Genomic DNA, 21,032 nt, shown 5'->3' on the forward strand with positions numbered 1-21,032 from the left:
CCAAATGCAGACGTGACAAAATAAGTAATTTATTGACAAACAGGGGAAAACAAAACCCACGAGGGGACAAAACAAGAGAGGATAAACACAACAGTAGACTGACACTAAACTTAACATAACATATAACACACTAGACTAAATAACTCTCAAATACTCACAGATAACTGACACAGGAACCGACAAGATGCAACAAGACGCTCGAGCACAGAACAGCAAACACAAGGACAGTAAATAGCGACAAAATAAATTACATAAACCTGGATATCATTACAAGGGATCGGGAAAAAAGAGACGAGACCCGGGAAATGCGTGGTCAAATTAAACCAATAATAAAACCACGCATCTCCCACATAAAACATGGTACTGCCAGGACCCCGTTCACAAAGACTAGATATAATTTAACACATGATTCTGACAGGTCCTGACAATAATGTATTATAAATATAGATAGAATTCTATAGTATAGAATTTTAACAGTTTCTGTGTGTTTTCTGTCTGTTATGTGGTCATGATACATTATTGATGTTGTGTATTAAGTGTTGTGTAAATATACAGATGTAAATAAAGGGACATTTGGTGATAGTGAGAATGTCTTTTTACAGGGTTGGTTTAGGTTTGGCTATAACTGTTATAGCGTTGCCATGGAAACCAAAACGTTTGATGATGCCAAACTGATGTGTGAGCAGACCGCAGCTAACCTGGTTGATGTTGGCAGCAGGTGAGTGGATGATATTTAGTAATACTTTAGTAAATTACAGTGAAATTAATAATAAAATGTGGTATCTTTGCTGTTAGATATGAGAACGCATTTCTCATCAGTCTGGTTGGTCTTCGACCTGAGAAATATTTCTGGATTGGTTTGTCTAATACTCATCAGACTGAGCAATTCCAGTGGATCAATGGTGCTAAAGTCAAGTTTACACACTTTAATGTAGGCATGCCAGGTATGTTGATGAGTTTCATTGTGTTCGGTCTGTGTGACATCAATCAAAGTCAAATCTACAAGAGTTTAACTTCTCACATCTTTGTATTTTCTCACTCAGATAAGCACAAAGGTTGTGTGGCAATGTTAACAGGAACTTCAGCAGGATTATGGGATGTATTGGCCTGTAACACTACACAGAAATACATCTGTAAGAAAATGGCAGAAGGAGTCACCACAACCCGAGAGCCTCCGATCCTACGACCTCTCAGCTGCCCGGCTAAATGGACTAAAAAAGACCCAGCAAGTTGTATTGGGGTAAATGTGAAGACACACGATTCTCCTAAAACACTGAGCGTCTGTAACAGCATTAACAAACTTTCAAAAATGTCACAGAAGGCACAGACACAAACTCTAGAAATGTAACATTATATAAGGATGTAACATTAATATTAATATAATTATTAACAAATAAAACACATCATATTAGTTGTGTTGTGGACAATCACAGTTTTTATATGTATTTCTTAGATCTACAAAAATAAGAAGGAGAAGAAGAAGACTTGGTTTGAAGCGCGTGACTTCTGTCGAGCTATTGGTGGTGATTTAGCGAGCTTTCATTCAGAAAATGAAATTAATGTGTTATGGTAAGTACTTACATGTTCTAACACACAGAATATATTCTTTATTAGGGGTCAAGCCCAGAATGGGCAAAGACCCCTATTGTATCCGTTAGTTTTCTTATTATTATTCTTCCGATTCTTCCTCTTCTTCCGCAAATGCGTTCTATGGCAGGCATGCCAGGATTCGCCTTACGGTTAGCCCTGCACAGTAAAATAGCGCTTAAAAACATGTGCAAATATCTCCTCGGGGGTTATTCTGATCGACTCGAAAACACCATAGGAAGAACAAGGCATTACCTTCTGAACAAAAAACTCTATTGCCGTTTTATTAAAATTTCCATCAGAAATGGCTGAAATTTGCGAAAAACTAAAAATTACCTTTACATTTTGTGTTTTTTACATATAAATGGTTATAACTTTGCAACGAAATTGAATTTTACACCAGATTTGATATGCTGAGTCTGAGGCTACACAGAAAAATTGGTATGTCTGCTAGAGCTGTAATTGTACCTTAAAGGTTCTCTAAGCGAATTCAAGCGTTTTAGACCATAAAACATTTTTTGTTACATACAGCAAACATCTCCTCACTATCTGCTTGCTTCCTGTCCGCTGATCAAACTGTAAAAAAAACGCGATCTCTGTAGACAGCCCAGCCTCCACAAACTGCAATAATAACAAACTGGCCAAACCTACATCAGAAACCATAACAAAGTGTTCTAACCAATAAACGGCAAGAAGGATTTGGGGGTTGGGTTTGGGCGCGTTCATGAAAGCACGGAAGGGAGGGGGAGGAGTTAACTACGCTCAGTTTGTTTGAAAACACATTTCAAAAATCAACACACAGATTCGCGTAGAACGCCTTCAAAAGTTAGAAAGTACATTTTGATTGACAGCTTTTTGAAAGCCCGGTCGGGTTCGGGCTTCATTTCAAACATTTTACACAAGCCCGGCCCGAGCCCGTGTAAAATGTTTGAAATGAAGCCAGAACCCGTCGGGTCCCGTCGGGTTCAGGCAAAGATCTTCAGCTCTAATGTCTGCACCACTAGTTGGCCTTATAATTGAACAAAACCTTTCATATCAAGCAAGCCTTATAGTCTTACAACTGATCTTTGCTAAACTAAAGTGTATAGTCATGAAACTAGCTAGATGTAACGCAGTCATGCCCTGAAGCTCTATACACGATTTTGTCATAGCGCCACCTAATGTTTTTGAGATAGAAAAATTGCTATTTTTGCCTAAAACTACTGCAACAGTACATCTAAAACCATGAGTAATCATGGATTATTCCTTTCATGGCTTGGAGTATAATCACTGGTGTATGTCAATTTACTCTTTAGCAACCAATGAGAATACCTTATCAACCGTTTCTGCAAGACCCTTTTATCTGCATCAAAACATCATAGAGACATGGGGGTGGACTCTTTTGACTCATTAACACCACTTTAACAATTTGTGACCAGAGTTTTGTCACTGCAAGCACCAATCACATTTCCTTCAGTGTTTTCAGTGTTTTAGTTGTCAATGCTCCTCAAGAAGAGAGGGAGAGATTTCACTGAATGAGAACACAGCTTTTTTGCAGATAACTGTTATATTATTTTGTCTGAGATCAAGAGATTTTCCTAAGTTCTTTAAACTGCTCATCCGAACGTAACTTTCTTCTGTGCCCTTTTTGGCTTGACCCCGGCAATTGCTGCTTGCAGCTACTATATTGATCATTATTATTAGTTTGTAGGGTGATGCAAGCAGTGTTACATACAATTTTAAATCAGTTCATGGGTTAGGGTTAGGTCAGGCTGCATCTGAAACACTGTTATTTCTACTGAAACTTTGCAGAAATATTTTTGTGAGCTTCTCAGAATAACAGTTACGTCTAAGTCTTAACTTAATTCTTTATGAAGACCGATCCCATGGGTGCTTCCATGCTTGAGCACCCACTAAATGGCTGACCATATTTAGAAAAAGATCGGCTTGGTTCCTTTTAATCAAAATGTTTTTTTTATTATTCTGTAAACTGTCTGATTGGTGGATCTCGCGAGTTGTTATATCTACAATGATTTGATAAATAAGCTAAATAAATGGCGGTTGACATTTCACATCTAACCCATACGGCAAAAATATTTGAAATATAATTTTAAATATATTTCAAAATATACATAACAATGGCCAAAATGTGCTGAAATATATTTTGCAATAAACTTGGGAAACTAGTCCGTCTTTTAGGCAGCAAGATGATGACATCACAAGCGAGATGGACCCCGAAAGGGATAAAAGGGAAGTGCAAACAGCGCTTCTAAAAAAGTGAAGTGAGCGCTACAGCCTCAGTGAGTAATGGCTATGACACGCAGCGCTTTGTTCCCTATCTTAGGGAACAGAGGTTACAGTCTTTACTGCATAATGAAATGACACTTTGGGGAACAAATGTCTTTGTATCCCTGAACGAGTGCCTTGGGAAAGATTTGTGTCTATCCTGTTTTGAAAAGTGTTATGCACATATCCTGGTTACCAGGGGTCTCATTTATAAATGTAGGATGTGCATAGGATCTCTAATAAAAGTTTATGTGCGCCCAAAAGCCAAAAATGACGTACGCCAAAAAATATTCACATTTATAAAACCATGCGTACGCACACCTGTAGGAAAAGTTTCTTTATAAATCACAAAGGAAGAGTGCGTACGTGAACCAGCCTTAAGTCCCGTTCTGTACACGCCCACCTCCTGAATGCTGATCAGAAAAATTATGAGATGGTATGCGCTCTGCCAAAAAATGTAAGCCATTGGTGTAATCCTCCAGCATTATAACGCTACGCGGGTGTGTAGCGGCCCCTTAGGTCCGAAGAATGAGGCATAGAGTTTTTACTGATGCTCAATATGATTTTTATTCTTGATGCATTAAACTTCTTCTCTGCATTAACTGGTTTCATGCATCCTCTCTTACTTGCAGTGTATAAAACACCTTATTGCACCGTAAAACTACACAAAAAGACAAATAACAAAAAAGAAATAAACATAAGCACTTCAACATTAACATATTAACCAAATACATATTCACAATGTTCTATTTAGTGCATATCATGTTAATTTGGTAGCCACGTGCAAAGTTCACTTTAATAAAACTTAACATCACAAATAATACTGAAAGACATGAAATATATATAAATGAACATAAAATATAATACAGCATACCTCGTTCCGCACTCCTAAGGGGAAACTAAAACAATAATACAAACATTTTCATCGTTCACTCAGCACTGTTTGAGCATCCGCACTTAACTGAACAAATGTGCTGCAAACACTGACCTCTGCCCTTATTTCCCCAAGACTGTTGCACTGCCCTCTAGCGATAACTCAAAGAGAGGGAAGGGGGCGGTCATTACACTCCCACCAATCATGTTATGGTACACAACAAAAGATAAACTAATTAACATATCAAACATGATTTTAATCACAATGACCGCTCTTAGACTCTTAACACTGACAAATCTCACTTAGAAATGGTCTGATGCAAGAGGGTCACCGGTATTCATTAATCATTCACTCTCAAGCAGGACCACTAACTTTTGAATTGGTCGCTCAAGGATGGTAGGTTTGGAGTGCAGCTCTCGCTTGCTGTTTGGTTTTCTTTCTCCTGTTTGAACCTTAACTTTTCTAACTAAACCATCACTCCCCTGAATGACTTCAACAACTCTGGCTAATTGCCATTGGTTTCTTGGCATCATGTCCTCCCTGATGATGACTATGTCATTGACTTTCAGATTGCGCCGGGGTGTATGCCACTTTTGCCGTGTGGAAATATTCATGAGATATTCCTTTTTCCAACGACTCCAAAATTGTTCTATCAAATACTGAACTCTACGCCACCTTTTTGTAGCATACATGTCTTCTCTTTGAAATTTCCCAGGTGGCGGAATAGCAATTTTGGACTTCATCAGAATGAGATGGTTCGGGGTTAGAGGTTCCAGTGACTTGGGGTCATTCAATTGATCTATTGTTAGGGGACGACAATTGATAATAGCCATTGCTTCGTAGAACAATGTTCTCAGGGAAGAATCGTCAAGTCTGCCTGGACACTGTGAAAGGGTGGCATTAAGCACATTGCGAACTGTCCTTATTTGCCGTTCCCAGACACCACCGACGTGACTCGCTGAGGGGGGATTAAAGACAAATTCACATTGTTTTTCAACAAGGAACCCTTCCAGAGCTTTGACATCACATTCCTTGAGGGCTTTCTTGAGCTCGTTATTAGCTCCCACGAAATTTGTGCCACGGTCACAGCGGAGTTGACTAACAGCCCCTCGAAGACTTATGAAACATCTCAAGGCATTGATCGGTGGACAGATCTTCAAGCATTTCGATATGGACAGCTCGAGAGCAGAGGCAAGTAAAGATGAGTCCATACCTTTTGTACTCCTTTCGACCCCTTTTTATGATAAACGGGACAGATCTTCAAGCATTTCGATATGGACAGCTCGAGAGCAGAGGCAAGTAAAGATGAGTCCATACCTTTTGTACTCCTTTCGACCCCTTTTTATGATAAACGGGCCAAAGCAGTCCATACCAGAGTAGGAAAAAGGGGCAGAGGCTTCAACACGCTCTTTAGGGAGCTCAGCCATTTGTTGTTGTTCTTTCGGCTGTCTGAGCTTCCTACATTGAACACAGCGATGTATCAATTTAGAAACTGACTTACTGCCACCAATCACCCAAAATCCATTTGCTCTGAGTTCCATGAGTGTTTGATACCTCCCTTGATGGCAAACTTTGGCATGGTAATGGCCCAGTATGAGTTTGGTTAAGTGGCTGTCTTTAGGCAGAATCACAGGATGTCTTAGCTCTTCATTCAAAGATGCTTGTTGCAATCTTCCTCCAACACAAAGAAGACCTTCTCTTAATATGGGATTGAGGTGAAAGAGCGTACTTGAGCTCGGAAGAACCTTGCCTCCTTGAATCATCTTTATCTCTTGAGAGAAAGATTGCTGCTGAATAAGTTTAATCAGAACCTCCAGAAGCTCTTGCACGTTCGTCCACAGTGACAATGTCAGTAGGATATTGCTGACTTGAGGCTAGTCTTTTTATTCTAGCAACCACATTAATGAGTGTTCTCCATGAGGAAAAACAATTGAATCTGTTGGGAAATTCTAAACTGTCACTGCCTTTAGTTGCAAGTACTTGAGTTGGTCTGACCTCAGGATCACCGACAAGTAGACTGCTGGAAGGTTTGGGCATTGGAAGCACTTCTTGTTCCCATAAAAATGTAGGTCCTGTTATCCAAGATGATGTGCATATGTCTGAGGCATAAAGACCTCTGGAGGAGTGATCAGCAGGATTTTCAGATGTGTTGACATAATACCATTGATTTACATCTGTGATATCTCTGATTAACTGAACACGGTTTGCAGCGAACACATGAAATCTTTTTGCTTCGTTGTTGACATATGCCAGCACAACCTGCGAGTCAGTCCAAAAGAACTCCTGATCAATTTTCATTTCGAGTTCAGACTTTAACATAGCACTCATCCTGGCAGAAACTACAGCTGCAGACAGTTCCATTCTTGGAATGCTCTTGATTTTTGTGGGAGCAACTCTAACTTTGGCCATTACAAGACTGCAGTGTACTTCGTCTTTGTCATTTTTGAACCTAAGGTAAGAACATGCACCATACCCTAGATTGCTTGCGTCTGAGAAGTGATGCAGCTCTGTCCTAACAATGACACCAAAGGATGGCGGATGATAACATCTTGGAATGGTAAAGTACTTTAGATCTTGACGACTACTTTTCCACTCCTCCCACCGTGGGGTTAAATCAGCAGGAAGGAGATCGTCCCATCCGATGTTTCTGCGGCACAGCTCCTGAAGAATACATTTTCCTTTCAAGAGAAAAGGGCTAACAAACCCAAGAGGGTCATACAAGGAAGCAATGACCGACAGAATTCCACGACGTGTTGATGGCTGGTCCTTCATGTTAACATCAAAGCTGAATGTATCATCTGCTGTCGACCACTGAATGCCAAGAACATATCTTGTTCCTTCAGGATTAAGGTTGAGTGGTTTGGTGGTTGTTGCCCATTCAGAAGAATTCACACTGCGGAGAACTTCCTCTTCATTTGAATTAAACTTATGAAGGCGCAGACCACCACGCTTGCACAATGCCTGGGCTTCGACTATTAGCTCTTTAGCTTCTTGGACTGATGGAACGGAGATCAAACCATCATCAACGTAGAAGTTTTTCTTAATGAATGATGAGGCTGATGGATATTCAGAATTGTATTGTTCCGCCAAGTACTTAAGGCCAAAGTTGGCGCATCCAGGAGATGAGCCATCCTATACTCATGGGTTTCTCTTTCCAAATCTTCATCATTCCACCATAAAAATCTCAAATAGTTTCTTTCATCAGGAGGAACAAGGAATTGATGAAACATCTTTTCGATGTCACATGTCACAGCAACGTTTTCCTTCCTAAATCTGCACAATACTCCCACCAAGGAGTTGATCAGGTCTGGGCCAGTGAGAAGAGTATCATTAAGAGAAATGCCACGGAATTTTGCAGAGCAATCAAAAACTATCCTCAATTTGCCTGGTCGCTGAATGTGATAAACGCCATGATGTGGTATGTACCACAATGTTTCTCCATCAGATGTTGCGGGTGCTGGCTCTGCCTCTCCTTTGCTAAGCATTTCTTCCATGAAGGTCTTGTAGCTCTCATGATACTGTTGGTTGTTCTTTAATTTCTTCTTCAAATGCTGTAGTCGTGCAATAGCAAGCTTCTTGTTATTGGGTAGTGAGGGAGGACCATTACCTTTGAAGGGAAGAGGCAGCTGATAATGTCCGTCATTGTTCTGCTTGATGTTGTCGGTGAGATGTCTTATGAAACAGATATCATCTTGGGATACATGTTTGTCCTCTGAACTCTTCTCATTGAAGTCCGACTCTAGAACCTTTAAGATCTCATTAGCAGACGGGACTAACATTTCCTTCACTAAAACCCGGTGAACAAAGCTTTGGCTTCCTTGCCTATCCAGATGAGGATTACAAAGGCCTATGATGCTCCAGCCAAGTTCTGTTTTCTGAGCAAACGGCTCGTTCTCACTGCCAATAATAACCTCTAAAGGAGCTAAAGCTGAAGGACAATCATATCCTATCAGTAACCCTATGTCACAGCTTTGAAGTGGTGGCAACTCATTGGCTATGTGTTTTAGGTGAGGCCATTTTAATGCTGTCTTCCTAGTTGGAATATAAGCCTTGTCCACAGGAATGAAATCACAAGTATAGGCTTGCTTCACTTGAATACACTTCTCTCCTTGAAGTCCTCGAACTCGCAGGCCACTAACCTTGTAACTTGAAGTGACTGTATCAGTGGCGGCCATAGTGCTTAGTTTTAGCTTTACTGCTTGACTGCTTACACGTAGTTCATCCAGAAAATCCTTCAAGATGAAAGTCGAGTCACTTTGTGTATCAAGTAGAGCATACGTAAGAATTTCATTGTGCGGTTCCTCCACTGTTGAGATGAAGACAGGAACAATGCTAGAGGTGGCTGAAGTATACTGTGTTAGGGCATGAGATGTAACATTTTGGACTTCCATGCTTGAATGCGAGTCTGTAGGAGCCGAATCTGATCTTGGTGCTTTTACAGTCACTTTGTCACGCTCTTCATGCAAGCAAGTTGGATGGCGAAGACCGCAGGTGCCACAGGTGTGTCGTCTCTTGCAGTCCTTTGTGATATGCCCCTTCCTCAAACATCCAAAACAGAGGTGGTTTTCACGAATGAAAAGCCTTTTGTCATCTGTAGATTTTGCTGCAAAGACAGGACATTTGGTGATATGGTGTGTTTCATTCTTACAAACAGAGCATGATTGTGTTGGTTGGAATTCTGGTCTTTTTAGTGATGAACCTTTAACTTGAGCTCTAGTGTTCAGAGCCTTGGCTCTTTTGGGTAATCTTTCATCTGTGACTTTAGAACTCATCAGAAGGGAAGAGGTGACAGGGTTGCAAGCTATCTTCGATTCCTTCTTTAAAAACTCTGCAAACTGTTTAAAGCTTGGATAGTCACCAGATTCATCCAACTCTTCCACCACAATTTTGTTCCATTTGCGTACAATCCACTCAGGTAATTTCTTGAGTAGTTTGTAATTTTCTTCACAGTCATTTAGAATATCCAAACCTTTCACATGAGGAATGGCTTCCACACAGCCTTGTAGAAAATCAGTGAATTCTCGCAGTGACAGAGGATCATTAGCACCAATCTTCGGCCATTTCATAAGTTTCTCTCTAAAGGCTCTCTGAACAATGAAAGGATTTCCATATCTTTCTTCAAGAACCTTCCAGGCGCCCAGGTATGCATCATCTGAGTTTCTATAAAAGAACCCTTCCACAGCCTTGCGGGTTTCTCCAGCAAGATAGGTTTTCAAGTAGAACATCTTCTCACTCGCTGAAATTGACTTACGATCAATAAGTGCTGTAAAGGACATTTTCCAGTCGATAAATTTCAGTGGATCACCAGTGAAAGTTGTTGGTTCTGGAATGGGTAGTCGACTTATACTCAGAGAGTTTATTAGTGCTTGAGTTAAGCTTGATGTCTCTTGGGTCACCTGTGGCTGTTGGAATGCCTGATGAGGATGTAAAGACTCTGCCTCAGGGTTTAGCTGGGGTTTGCTGTTAGTCTCTGTCCAGTTGGACATAGTTACATCTACTCTTTCATCCTCATAGTCTCCAGAATTTCCATCAAAATCATTGTATGCCTTCACACGAGCTGCAGCTACCTTGATTTCCTTATCAGCCTTTAGCATCTGCAGCCTTGTTCTCTCCTCCTCGAGTCTTAGGCACATTTCTGTTTCCCTTTGTTTAATATCTGCTTGCATTTTTGCTTCTTTCACCTTCCAGTCATTTTCCATCTTGTGTAGTCTTGCTTGCTGATCATAGATTTCTTGCATGGCCTTTGCTTGCTCTATTTTGGCTGCAAGTTCGGCCTCGGCATCAGCTCGCTTACTGGAGGTTTTGGAGGATATCTTTGATAGATCTCCTGGTAATGATTCTGAGATGACAGTTTCAGTGTTTGTACAGCCAAAAATAGATCCATGCTCATCTTTGTTTAACACTTGTCTTACTTTCTCCTTCACAGCGACTTCATTTCTAATGTCATCAAAGGTTTCTATTCGGTTGCTCACCAGATCACAGATTTCTGCAGTAACTATGGTACAAGCATCAACTCTTTGAACTATTTCTGGAGTCGCAGTATGATTGCGCAACAAGGGAGCATAACACTGGTTAACTACATCTTGTCTGTCTTGAATATTTCTTTGGATTAGATCAAGATCTTCACGAGAGCATAACGTTTTCAATTTGGACCTTGTTTCCTTAGCTGTCTGCTTCCAGGAGTCATAAGCCTTGTTAAAGGCTTTCTGATGCTTTTTTGCTTCCATATTATGCATTTCTAGGCCCTTCTCTGTTAAACTTCCCTTTCGTGAACTCGATCTAATTTGTTGCTTTTCTGCAGGGAGTGACATTTGACTTGCTTGCTCAGCTGTTTGCTTAGATGTGTCTTCCATGTCTTGTCTGTCTTCCATTTTAAGGAGCAGTGACCTCCTTGCATCAGACCTTTATGATTTAGTCACTCAATTTGATAGTAAACAGGATTAAGGCAAATGTCATGCAACCCCTCTACAAACCTTCAACATTCAGACAATTGTAGAAATTATTTGCATAATAAAGATACAACATGTCAATGAATAGACATAACATTGCATAAATGCAGTAAATGCAACCCAAACAACTTCAGATATAGCATGTGATCAATCCTTACAAACATCTTTACTTTAAATTTTGAAACTTTAAATTCTACACGTGTAAACTTCAAGAATGTTTATAAAACGATTAATTGAAGTCCCATTTAATATTAAAAGTTTCAACTTGCAAAGTCACACTTATAAAAGAGAGGTGTACTTGAGATTTGTTTCACTTATCTTGCTTTTAACTGAAGATCAACACTGCATCTGTAACAAGGTGCTTTGATTTGCTTTTCACTTTTCACTTGAAACAGCAGCGAGACGCGAAGAAAGCCTTGAAACAGCAGCGCTGAGGCGGTGATAGCCTCGATGCAGCGCGAAGCGGTGATAGCCTCGATGCAGCGTACACACTCACTCGATGACCCAGCTGTGATGAGAGCCTCGAACAGCAGCGCGAAGCGGTGATAGCCTCGATGCAGCGTATACACTCACTCGATGACCCAGCTGTGATGAGAGCCTCGAACAGCAGCGCGAAGCGGTGATAGCCTCGATGCAGCGTACACACTCATTCGATGACCCAGCTGTGATGAGAGCCTCGAACAGCAGCGCGAAGCGGTGATAGCATCGGATGCAGCGTCACTCAATAAACCATCTGGGATGAGAGCCTCGAACAGCAGCGCGATGCGGTGAAAGTTTCATATGTAACGGCGAGTTTTACTGTAGCGGCCCCTTAGGTCCGAAGAATGAGGCATAGAGTTTTTACTGATGCTCAATATGATTTTTATTCTTGATGCATTAAACTTCTTCTCTGCATTAACTGGTTTCATGCATCCTCTCTTACTTGCAGTGTATAAAACACCTTATTGCACCGTAAAACTACACAAAAAGACAAATAACAAAAAAGAAATAAACATAAGCACTTCAACATAAACATATTAACCAAATACATATTCACAATGTTCTATTTAGTGCATATCATGTTAATTTGGTAGCCACGTGCAAAGTTCACTTTAATAAAACTTAACATCACAAATAATACTGAAAGACATGAAATATATATAAATGAACATAAAATATAATAAAGCATACCTCGTTCCGCACTCCTAAGGGGAAACTAAAACAATAATACAAACATTTTCATTGTTCACTCAGCACTGTTTGAGCATCCGCACTTAACTGAACAAATGTGCTGCAAACACTGACCTCTGCCCTTATTTCCCCAAGACTGTTGCACTGCCCTCTAGCGATAACTCAAAGAGAGGGAAGGGGGCGGTCATTACAGGGTGTTTAAATAAAAAAATGACACAGCTGTAAATAAACCATTATTATCTCCAAATACTGTAAAACTGTCCGACGTGTTTTCACATCTCTGCGAACATAAACCTTGACATTAGTGACCAAACACAACGATAGGTGTGAGCATTGTTAGATTGTGAAAAAAGTTAAACTAATAGTTATTAGGGCTGTAACGATTAATTGTGCAAATGCGCGTTTTCTCAATGAATGAATTTTAATGAACATTAAAAGCCACATCCCAAAGCCAGGGGGCGCTCTCGTGTAGAAACTCCCTTTGTGCCACAGAAGAAGTAGCATTAAAACGCTATTCCAGGAAATGTCTACAGGAATAGAGGGTATGCACATGATGTCACCGTCGGCGAGAGGGACTGCGGTTATGCCCACTGAGTGGCAAAAGACAGAGCGGCAGTATTTGAGTACAGCGTGACATCTGCAAAAACACAGTGAAAACGCGTCTAAATGGGAAAAAAGTTGTGCGATAGACTGTACTAACAGATTAACAAGAATTCAGAGCTATCGTATTACAGACTGCCAAAAAAACACAGAAAGGAGAAGTAAATTGATCATTCATGCCAACGTCAACAGACCACAGGTGGGTTGATAAGTTGCTAGGGTCACTATCAAGCAGAGGTTTTACTTTCTACTTAAAAGTATTATTTTAAGTATTTGTATTTTATCCGTGTTTTTCTTTGAAAAAACATACATTCCAAAGCATAATATCATAGTTTTTAACTCTATTACATTTAATAAATACACGTGTTTTTGTTTTACATTAAATATTTAATTACATTAACATACTTTTACTCAAGTTAAAGTACACAATTTAAATGTAATTAGGTAATAAATAGTCGAATGGTGTGAGGACCTAGTCAATGCCGTCAGCACCCCACGTGATCCTAGAGACATATAGCAGCCTAATAAAAAAAGCCAATAGGCTATAGATCATGGTCGCGGATTCATGAACGTCCAACTACCAAATGGAGCAAATGAAACCCAACCAAGGAGGCAGTGCAGTCATCTCAGACGATTAACATTCCGTCCCATTTAATTCGGTTAAGGACACCGTGAAGGCGTTGGCTCTATGGCACCAAGAGGGATTCATCCCCAAAGGTTACAAACACCACCTTCTCAGTGATGAGAAACCTGGTGGAACGACCATTATCCTGGCACAACAAGTATAATAAAATGAAAACTGAAGACAAACACAAATTTTAGGCGTGCAGCCAACACTTACCCTTCATTCATAAAACCTGCGTCTGTCAAGAGGGCGGTACCATTGGATGACGCATGTCGCTCCCTAACCTCTCAGAGCTTTTATTCCCTCTGAAGTATCCTCCAATTGGTCCGTGGATTTACCACATGTCAACCAATGTCTAGGCTATACGTCATCCTGCTACAGTAAGAAAAAATATTCTGGAAGTACTGTGATAAATGATGAAGAAAATAATTTGATAAATGATGTTAAGCACACAGTTGACGGTACCCATTAAATTCCATCATTTTTTTTTTATTCCTACTATGGAAGTCAATGGTCACGATCTGCTGTGTATTTACCATCATTTCTCAAAATATCTTCTTTTGTGTTCATCAGAAAAAAGAGATTCATACAGGTTTAGAACAACATGAGGATGAGTAAATGATGACAGAATTTTCATTTTAAGGTGAACTATCCCTTTTAGAATGATGATAATATTATGAATAATATACTTTTTTACCTTGTTTTTGCCTGGTTGACAAAAATAAACAATCAAATTCTGTATTTCCCATCAACGATGCCTCATAACTTTCAGACCATGTGTCCTTACAACACTCTAGCGGCCACTTTGTGTATCGTACTACAGAGTAATGCATGACTCTTAAAATCCACCAGAATACAAGAAATCCCATCTGAATTAAAAAAAAAATGTCCTGAGGGAGGACTTGGGACCTCACTTCACTTTTTTGCCTAGGGCCCCCAAATATCTTAAAATGGCCCTGTGCTCAATACACTCAAGTAGTCACAGAAGATTTTAGAGATTTCTGTCTTTCCCGTCTCTCCACACTCAAGTAGACATAACTTTAGTCTTATGTGACAAATATGAAGTATATGCCCTATGAGTGAAGAAACAACCCTGCTTGCAACTCACAAGATGGGAAATACATAATGCAGACCATTAGCAAAGAGAGAAGAATTACAGTTTTGTCACATGATATTTTTTCAGGTTTTTTGACATATCAGACCCAACGTGGATCGGCTTCACTTCATTGGACAGTAATTCTGGTTTTGTGTGGTCAGATCAAACTCCTGTGAGTGATTTCTCATTACTCTGTCTATTTGTGTTGATTTGTTGAGGCTTTTTCTTCTAACACTATTTTACATTTTTATCATGTTCTTCTGTCAGTGATTATGTGATTTTTTTCTGTTTTAGTCCGATTATGAGAACTGGTCCTATGGTGAACCAAACAACGTCAACAATAATGAGAACTGTGCTGAATTTGGCAGTAATTATGGACGCCAGTGGAAAGATCGTGATTGTGATACTTATTTAGACTGGATCTGTCAGATTCCAATAGGTACACGTGCAGATATAAGCAAATATATACAGTACAGAGTAAACAAAAATGTGTTAGTGAATGAATTGTCTTGATGTATATTTAGATTTATTACATGGCTCTCTGGAATTTGTGATTCTGATTGGTCAGCCACAACATTTTGAAGTCGGTACATTGTAAAAAATTCTTTCCTGCCTTAAATTTACAAGTCTTCTTTCAACTACATTTTATAAGTTATAACAACTCATCTCCAGTCAAGATAAATAATAGTAAGTTGATTTAACTAAAATAAAATTTTAAGGCAGCAAAGAATTTTCTACAGTGTAGGCTAATCTCCTGTTATAAAACGGTTAGTTTCAGTCCTAAATTCTGATCTTTATGATAAAACACAGCTGTGACCGCTGTGTATCACTGCACACAGCACACAATGTAAACATTATGTGAAACACTGTGTGTCCCCCGTCTCTTTCAATGAGACATTTCTAAACCTGGTTATCCTAATCGGACAGGATTAGTTTTACATAAGGAGGTGGGGTAAAGCAATTTTTATCTGAGCTTCTCAGTGATTTTAGTCCCTACTGAATGCTCCATGTCAGTAAAGATTACGGCGACTTTTACCTTCTGTAAAAAGGTCCGGAGAAATTACCTGAGGTAATACTAATCCAGTGCGAATAGACCAGCTGTAAAAATGCAGATAAATTTAGTCATTTCTGTTATTTTGCGTGTTTCTTTCAAATATAAAAGCGCTTGAAGAAGCAATTACTTGCGTTCTAGGCATAAAAACAAGTCTGGGGCAAGTCAGTTCATGAATACAACTACACAGACTTTCTAAAAAAGTCAAATTAACTTCTCAGAGGCACGGAACTGTTTCTGAAACTAAAATTTAACATAGTGTTTTGCGTTTTTCTCATCTGTGTCATGTTGTTTGCACATGTGATATCAGGAAGCAAGATAATGTGCACATGACAACAAGAGAGGTGACGCGCTCCGTAATCAAACCTTCCACTTCTGAATGTTTTACTGAGATTTCTAATCCCGTCCGAATTGACCATCAATATTACAGACGTCCTGCTGTAAAATTACATTACGCCATCTACCCCTGTAAAACTAATCCAGTCCGAATAGGACTATAAACAAATGAGTACTGTCTACTCCAGTAACTGGCGGTAGAAGGATGACGAGAACTGCTTCGCTCCCTTTGGTAGTCGCTGCCGAAAATCGCTCCCGAAAATTCCTCATCATTTGAAGAGTTTGGTTCCAAGACACAATAAATCCATTTTGACTCATTTCGGCTTTTTATACCAAGAAAGTGACAAGCTCTATTTTCTATTACAATCTTTCACATAGCACCTTTAGGTTATAAAAACATAAAAAATTCAAATCCATAATTTGATTTTCAAAGATTTATTATAAAAACTGATTCTTTTTTCCACAAAATGCAATAAATCCATGATGTTTTTTTTAAAAAATGCTATAAATCTATTGAATCAATATATAATTGTGCATTCATCTTTGTAACGATAGTTATCACCAAGGAAGCAGTCGCAGGAAATGTTAACACAAATGTATTAAAACACAGGAATAACACACAGGGAACAGGAACAGAGCAGAGTGAGTATATATGGAGAGCATGTAATGATGAGCAGCTGGAGTGAGACAATCAACACAGATGAAGGGAATCGTTAAAACGAGCACATGACATCACAGGTGGGTAAACACCATACACAAGACACGGAGGAAACAGTGTGTTTGCCTACCGTGACAGTACCCCCCCAGGACGTCACCTGACGTTCCTAGCCTGCTGTGCCTGTTGATGGTAATCATCAATGAGGGTGTGATCCAGTATGTCCCGAGCAGGTACACAACTTCTCTCCTCCGGACCGTAACCTTCCCAGTCCACCAAGTACTGAAATCCGCGTCCCCTCCGCCTAGAATCCAGAATACGGTTGACCGAATAGGTTGGTTCCCCTGCTACAAGACGAGGCGGAGGGGGACCGGGACAGGCGGGTACAAGCTACCTTGGAACAATGGCCCCACTGGATTGCGTTGGACCGTAACTCCTCCGGCACAAATTAGTGGTTCGGTGGGCAACGAGACGGAGGCGTTACCCCTTCTAAGGCTGTTAAAACCTTCAATTCGACCTCCCATCTGAGCACGGAGATGAATAGAGTCTCCGGTAAAATACGCTCGGGAGTAGAAGTGCGATCGGAACGCTCAAAAAGTCGAGACAAAGCATCGGGTTTGATGTTTTTGGAACCTGGACGGTATGAAAGAGTAAAATCTAAACGTTCGAAAAATAGAGCCCACCGAGCCTGCCTGGAGTTAAGTCTTTTGGCAGTTTTAATGTATTCGAGGTTCTTGTGGGCGGTCCAAACGATAAAAGGTACACCCGAACCTTCTAACCAGTGATGCCATTCCTCCAATGCCAGTTTGACTGCCAATAACTCTCTGTTACCAATGTCATAATTACTTTCCGCCGGAGATAAACGATGAGACAAAAACGCGCAGGGATGAACCTTTTCGTCTGAAGGTGTGCGCTGGCAAATAACTGCTCCTACCCCCACCTCTGACACATCGACCTCCACTATGAACTGACGTGTGCGATCAGGGGAAACAAGAATGGGAGCTGAAACAAAGCAGCTGCGTCTGACTACCTGAACGTAGTACTAGGGGAGGTCAAGGCAGTCAGAGGAGCGGCTAGTTGGCTGAATTGCGAATGAAACCCCTGTAAAAATTGCCGAACCCCAGAAATCTCTGCAGGGCCTTGCGAGAATCTGGGGATGGCCAGTTCACCACAGCCTTAACCTTATCAGGATCCATGCGGACACCCTCAGTCGAAACGATGTGCCCTAGGAAAGAAACAGACTGCATGAAAAACGCATTTTTCCGCCTTGACAAAAAGACCATTATCTAGCAACCGCAGAAGCACTCGTCGTACGTGTTGCACATGTTCCTGGAGAGATGAAGAAAAAATCAATATGTCATCCAGGTAGATCTGTCTCGCAACACGTCATTAATGAGTGCTTGGAAGACCGCAGGGGAGTTCATTAACCTGAAAGGCATGATGCAGTCCTCAAAATGGCCTCTAGGGGTGTTAAAAACGGTCTTCCATTCATCCCCCTCCCTGATGCGGACCAAATGATAAGCATTACGTAAGTCTAATTTAGTGAAGACGGACGCTCCTTGCAACTTCTCGAAGGCTGAAGACATCAACGGCAAAGGATAAGTATTCTTTACCGTTATGTTATTCAACCCCCGGTAATCAATACAAGGTCGCAAGGATCCGTCCTTCTTCCCCACAAAAAGGAACCCTGCCCCCGCTGGAGAAGAGGAAGGACGAATGAACCCCGTTGCTAGTGAATCAGAAATGTATTTCTCCATGGCCTTCATCTCTTGAACAGATAAAGAGTATAACTTGCCTTTAGGCGGAAATGTACCGGAAGTAACTCTATAGCACAGTCATAGGGACGATGAGGAGGTAGAGAATCAGCCGAGACTTACTGAACACCTCCTCCAGGTCGTGGTACTCCGCGGGCACGTTAAGCAGATTGACTGCTTCCCCCTGAAACACAGACTCAGAAACAGTTAGACACGTAGACAAAAGACAAGACTTATGATACCCCTCACTCCAGCTGATAACAGTCCCAAGATGTCAGTCAATTTTGGGGTTATGTTTGTGCAGCCAGGTGTGTCCAAGAACAATAGGTGAGAGAGGGGAGTCCGTAACATAGAAAGAGATGCCCTCAGTGTGATTGCCCGATGTGATGAGAGACACAGGTTCCGTGATGTGGGTGATGATGGGAAGCTTGTGTCCGTTGAGAGCGAAGGGAGCAATCTGATGAGTAAGTGGTTTGAGAGGAATCTGGAGCTTGTGTGCGATGGTGTGATCGATGAAGCTCCCCTCGGCTCCCGAATCCAGAAGTGCGTGGCAGTCGTGAGAACGGGTGGACCACTGTAGTTTCACCGGGAGGAGCGTCGAGGTAGATGAGGTCTTCTTGGCAGAGATCCCGCCCGATAGTAGCCTCAGGTTTACTATCGGGCTTGGTCTTTTACTGGGCCTGATGGATATGATGCCCGGCACTGCTGCAGTATAGACACAAACCCAGGGACCTCCGCCGGAGCTTCTCCTCCCAGGAAAGCCGAGCTCGACCCACCTGCATTGGCTCGAGATCATTGAGGGGGCTGGCCGCACCACTGTTGCTGGGTAGACGAGAATCCAGTCTGACGGGTAATGGTGCAGTAGCCCTCCGGTGTGCTGCCTGGGTAAGTCCCGCTTCAACCCTGATGGCGAGGTCAATCAATGCGTTCAGAGAGTTAGGAAGGTCCACAACATGGATAACTTGTTGGATGCGGTCAGCAATCCCATGCAGGAAATGATCCCACTACGCTTCTTCGTTCCACCTGTACTCCGCCGCCAGGGTGCGAAACTCAATAGCATAGTCAGATACGGATCTTTCCTCCTGGCGGAGTTTGGAGAGGAGTCTCGCGGCTTCTCTCCCGGCAATGGAGCGATCAAACACCCTCTTCATCTCCTCTGACAGCAAGGGGAACGAAGAGTAATTGTTGTTAGAGTTCTCCCACACTGCCGTCCCCCAGAGGGCAGCCTTTCCAGTCAGGAGGGAGAGCACGAACGCCACCTTCGTCTGCTCCCTGTCCTTGGTTGCAGGGCGAAATGGAGAGAACAGTGAAAAAGTAATGTACGACAGAACCTCAGCACACCCGCATATTTCTCCGGGATGGGAAGACGTGGTTCCAACTGAAAAGTGCCCTCTGGTGAAGTAGATGTAGCTGTAGGTGTGGGAGGCGCAGTGGGAGGTTGTTGATGTTGCACGTGTAGGGTCAGCTCGGACACCTTCTTCCCCATTACTTGGACCGCTCGACCCATCTCCTCTATAACTTTGTCCTGGCAGTCCATCCTTAGAACTGCCCGCTGGAGAAACTCTTCAAGAGGAGATGGGGAGTGATTTCCTGCTGCTTCCTTTAATGGCCAGATCCTTCTGTAACGATAGTTATCACCAAGGAAGCAGTCGCAGGAAATGTTAACACAAATTTATTAAAACACAGGAATAACACACAGGGAACAGGAACAAACACAAATGTCCAGATGACGGTAATGGTGATCGAAGGACTACGGTGGTGAGCGGGTGCTGGTGATTGCTGGTGCCGTTGGTGGAGTGGGTCTGTGGTAATAATCCAAGAGGTGAAGACCGGAACATCCAACACGAAGACGACACACGAAACAATCCACACGCTATACAATACAGTCCAAAACAATACTGAGACCGACATAGAACAAGGATCTGGCAGGGAACAGAGAGCAGAGTGAGTATATATGGAGAGCATGTAATGATGAGCAGCTGTAGTGAGACAATCAACACAGGTGACGGGAATCGGGATAACGAGCACATGACATCACAGGTGAGTAAACGCCATACACAAGACACAGAGGAAACAGTGTGTTTGCCTACCGTGACAGTCTTTGCCATGTTATATTCATTTAGTTAACTAGTGGTATACACGGATTAATAAAAGAAACATTAATGGCATTAATCAAAACACTTTAATTGTCATATTAATAACACTGTCATTGCTGCAGTTATCATTGGGACGTCATTGCTGAACTTTTTAACAGATATCAGCTGTAAAATGTTTTGGTTCTGCTCGATTTTCATTGGCTTCTCGTAAAATAATGTAAATTTTTTCTTAAGATCCTCTGGGGTCAATGTATTAGCATTTCAGAAGCTTGATTCTGTCGGGAGAACAAGCAACAGCCGGCATTTTTCAGTCTCCCAGCCCAAGTGCCTCTCGCATAAATTATTAGATGTTGATGGCTTACGTTTCTTTCCAGTCACAGAAAACCACCACAGGTTTATCAGTGCCATCATTAGTATTTATAAGTATTATTTTGTTTTTGTTTGTTTGTTGATCACGAAGTACAAGATGAGGAA

At 41.4% G+C, this 21,032-nt stretch overlaps 1 protein-coding gene across 1 annotated transcript in view; it reads left to right on the forward strand.

Annotated features, from left to right (window-relative positions):
• The window catches only part of LOC141279823 (macrophage mannose receptor 1-like), a 62,544-nt gene that overhangs the window by 12,865 nt on the left and 28,647 nt on the right, over nucleotides 1-21,032 (forward strand). Inside the window, exons 10-15 of the mRNA XM_073813260.1 lie at nucleotides 603-718; nucleotides 796-944; nucleotides 1,044-1,240; nucleotides 1,454-1,569; nucleotides 14,754-14,838; nucleotides 14,961-15,105. Coding sequence (XP_073669361.1) covers nucleotides 603-718; nucleotides 796-944; nucleotides 1,044-1,240; nucleotides 1,454-1,569; nucleotides 14,754-14,838; nucleotides 14,961-15,105 — 808 coding nt within the window. The remainder of the gene's footprint in view (nucleotides 1-602; nucleotides 719-795; nucleotides 945-1,043; nucleotides 1,241-1,453; nucleotides 1,570-14,753; nucleotides 14,839-14,960; nucleotides 15,106-21,032) is intronic.

The sequence above is a fragment of the Paramisgurnus dabryanus genome, chromosome 2, assembly GCF_030506205.2.
Source record: "Paramisgurnus dabryanus chromosome 2, PD_genome_1.1, whole genome shotgun sequence".
Taxonomy (NCBI): domain Eukaryota; kingdom Metazoa; phylum Chordata; class Actinopteri; order Cypriniformes; family Cobitidae; genus Paramisgurnus; species Paramisgurnus dabryanus.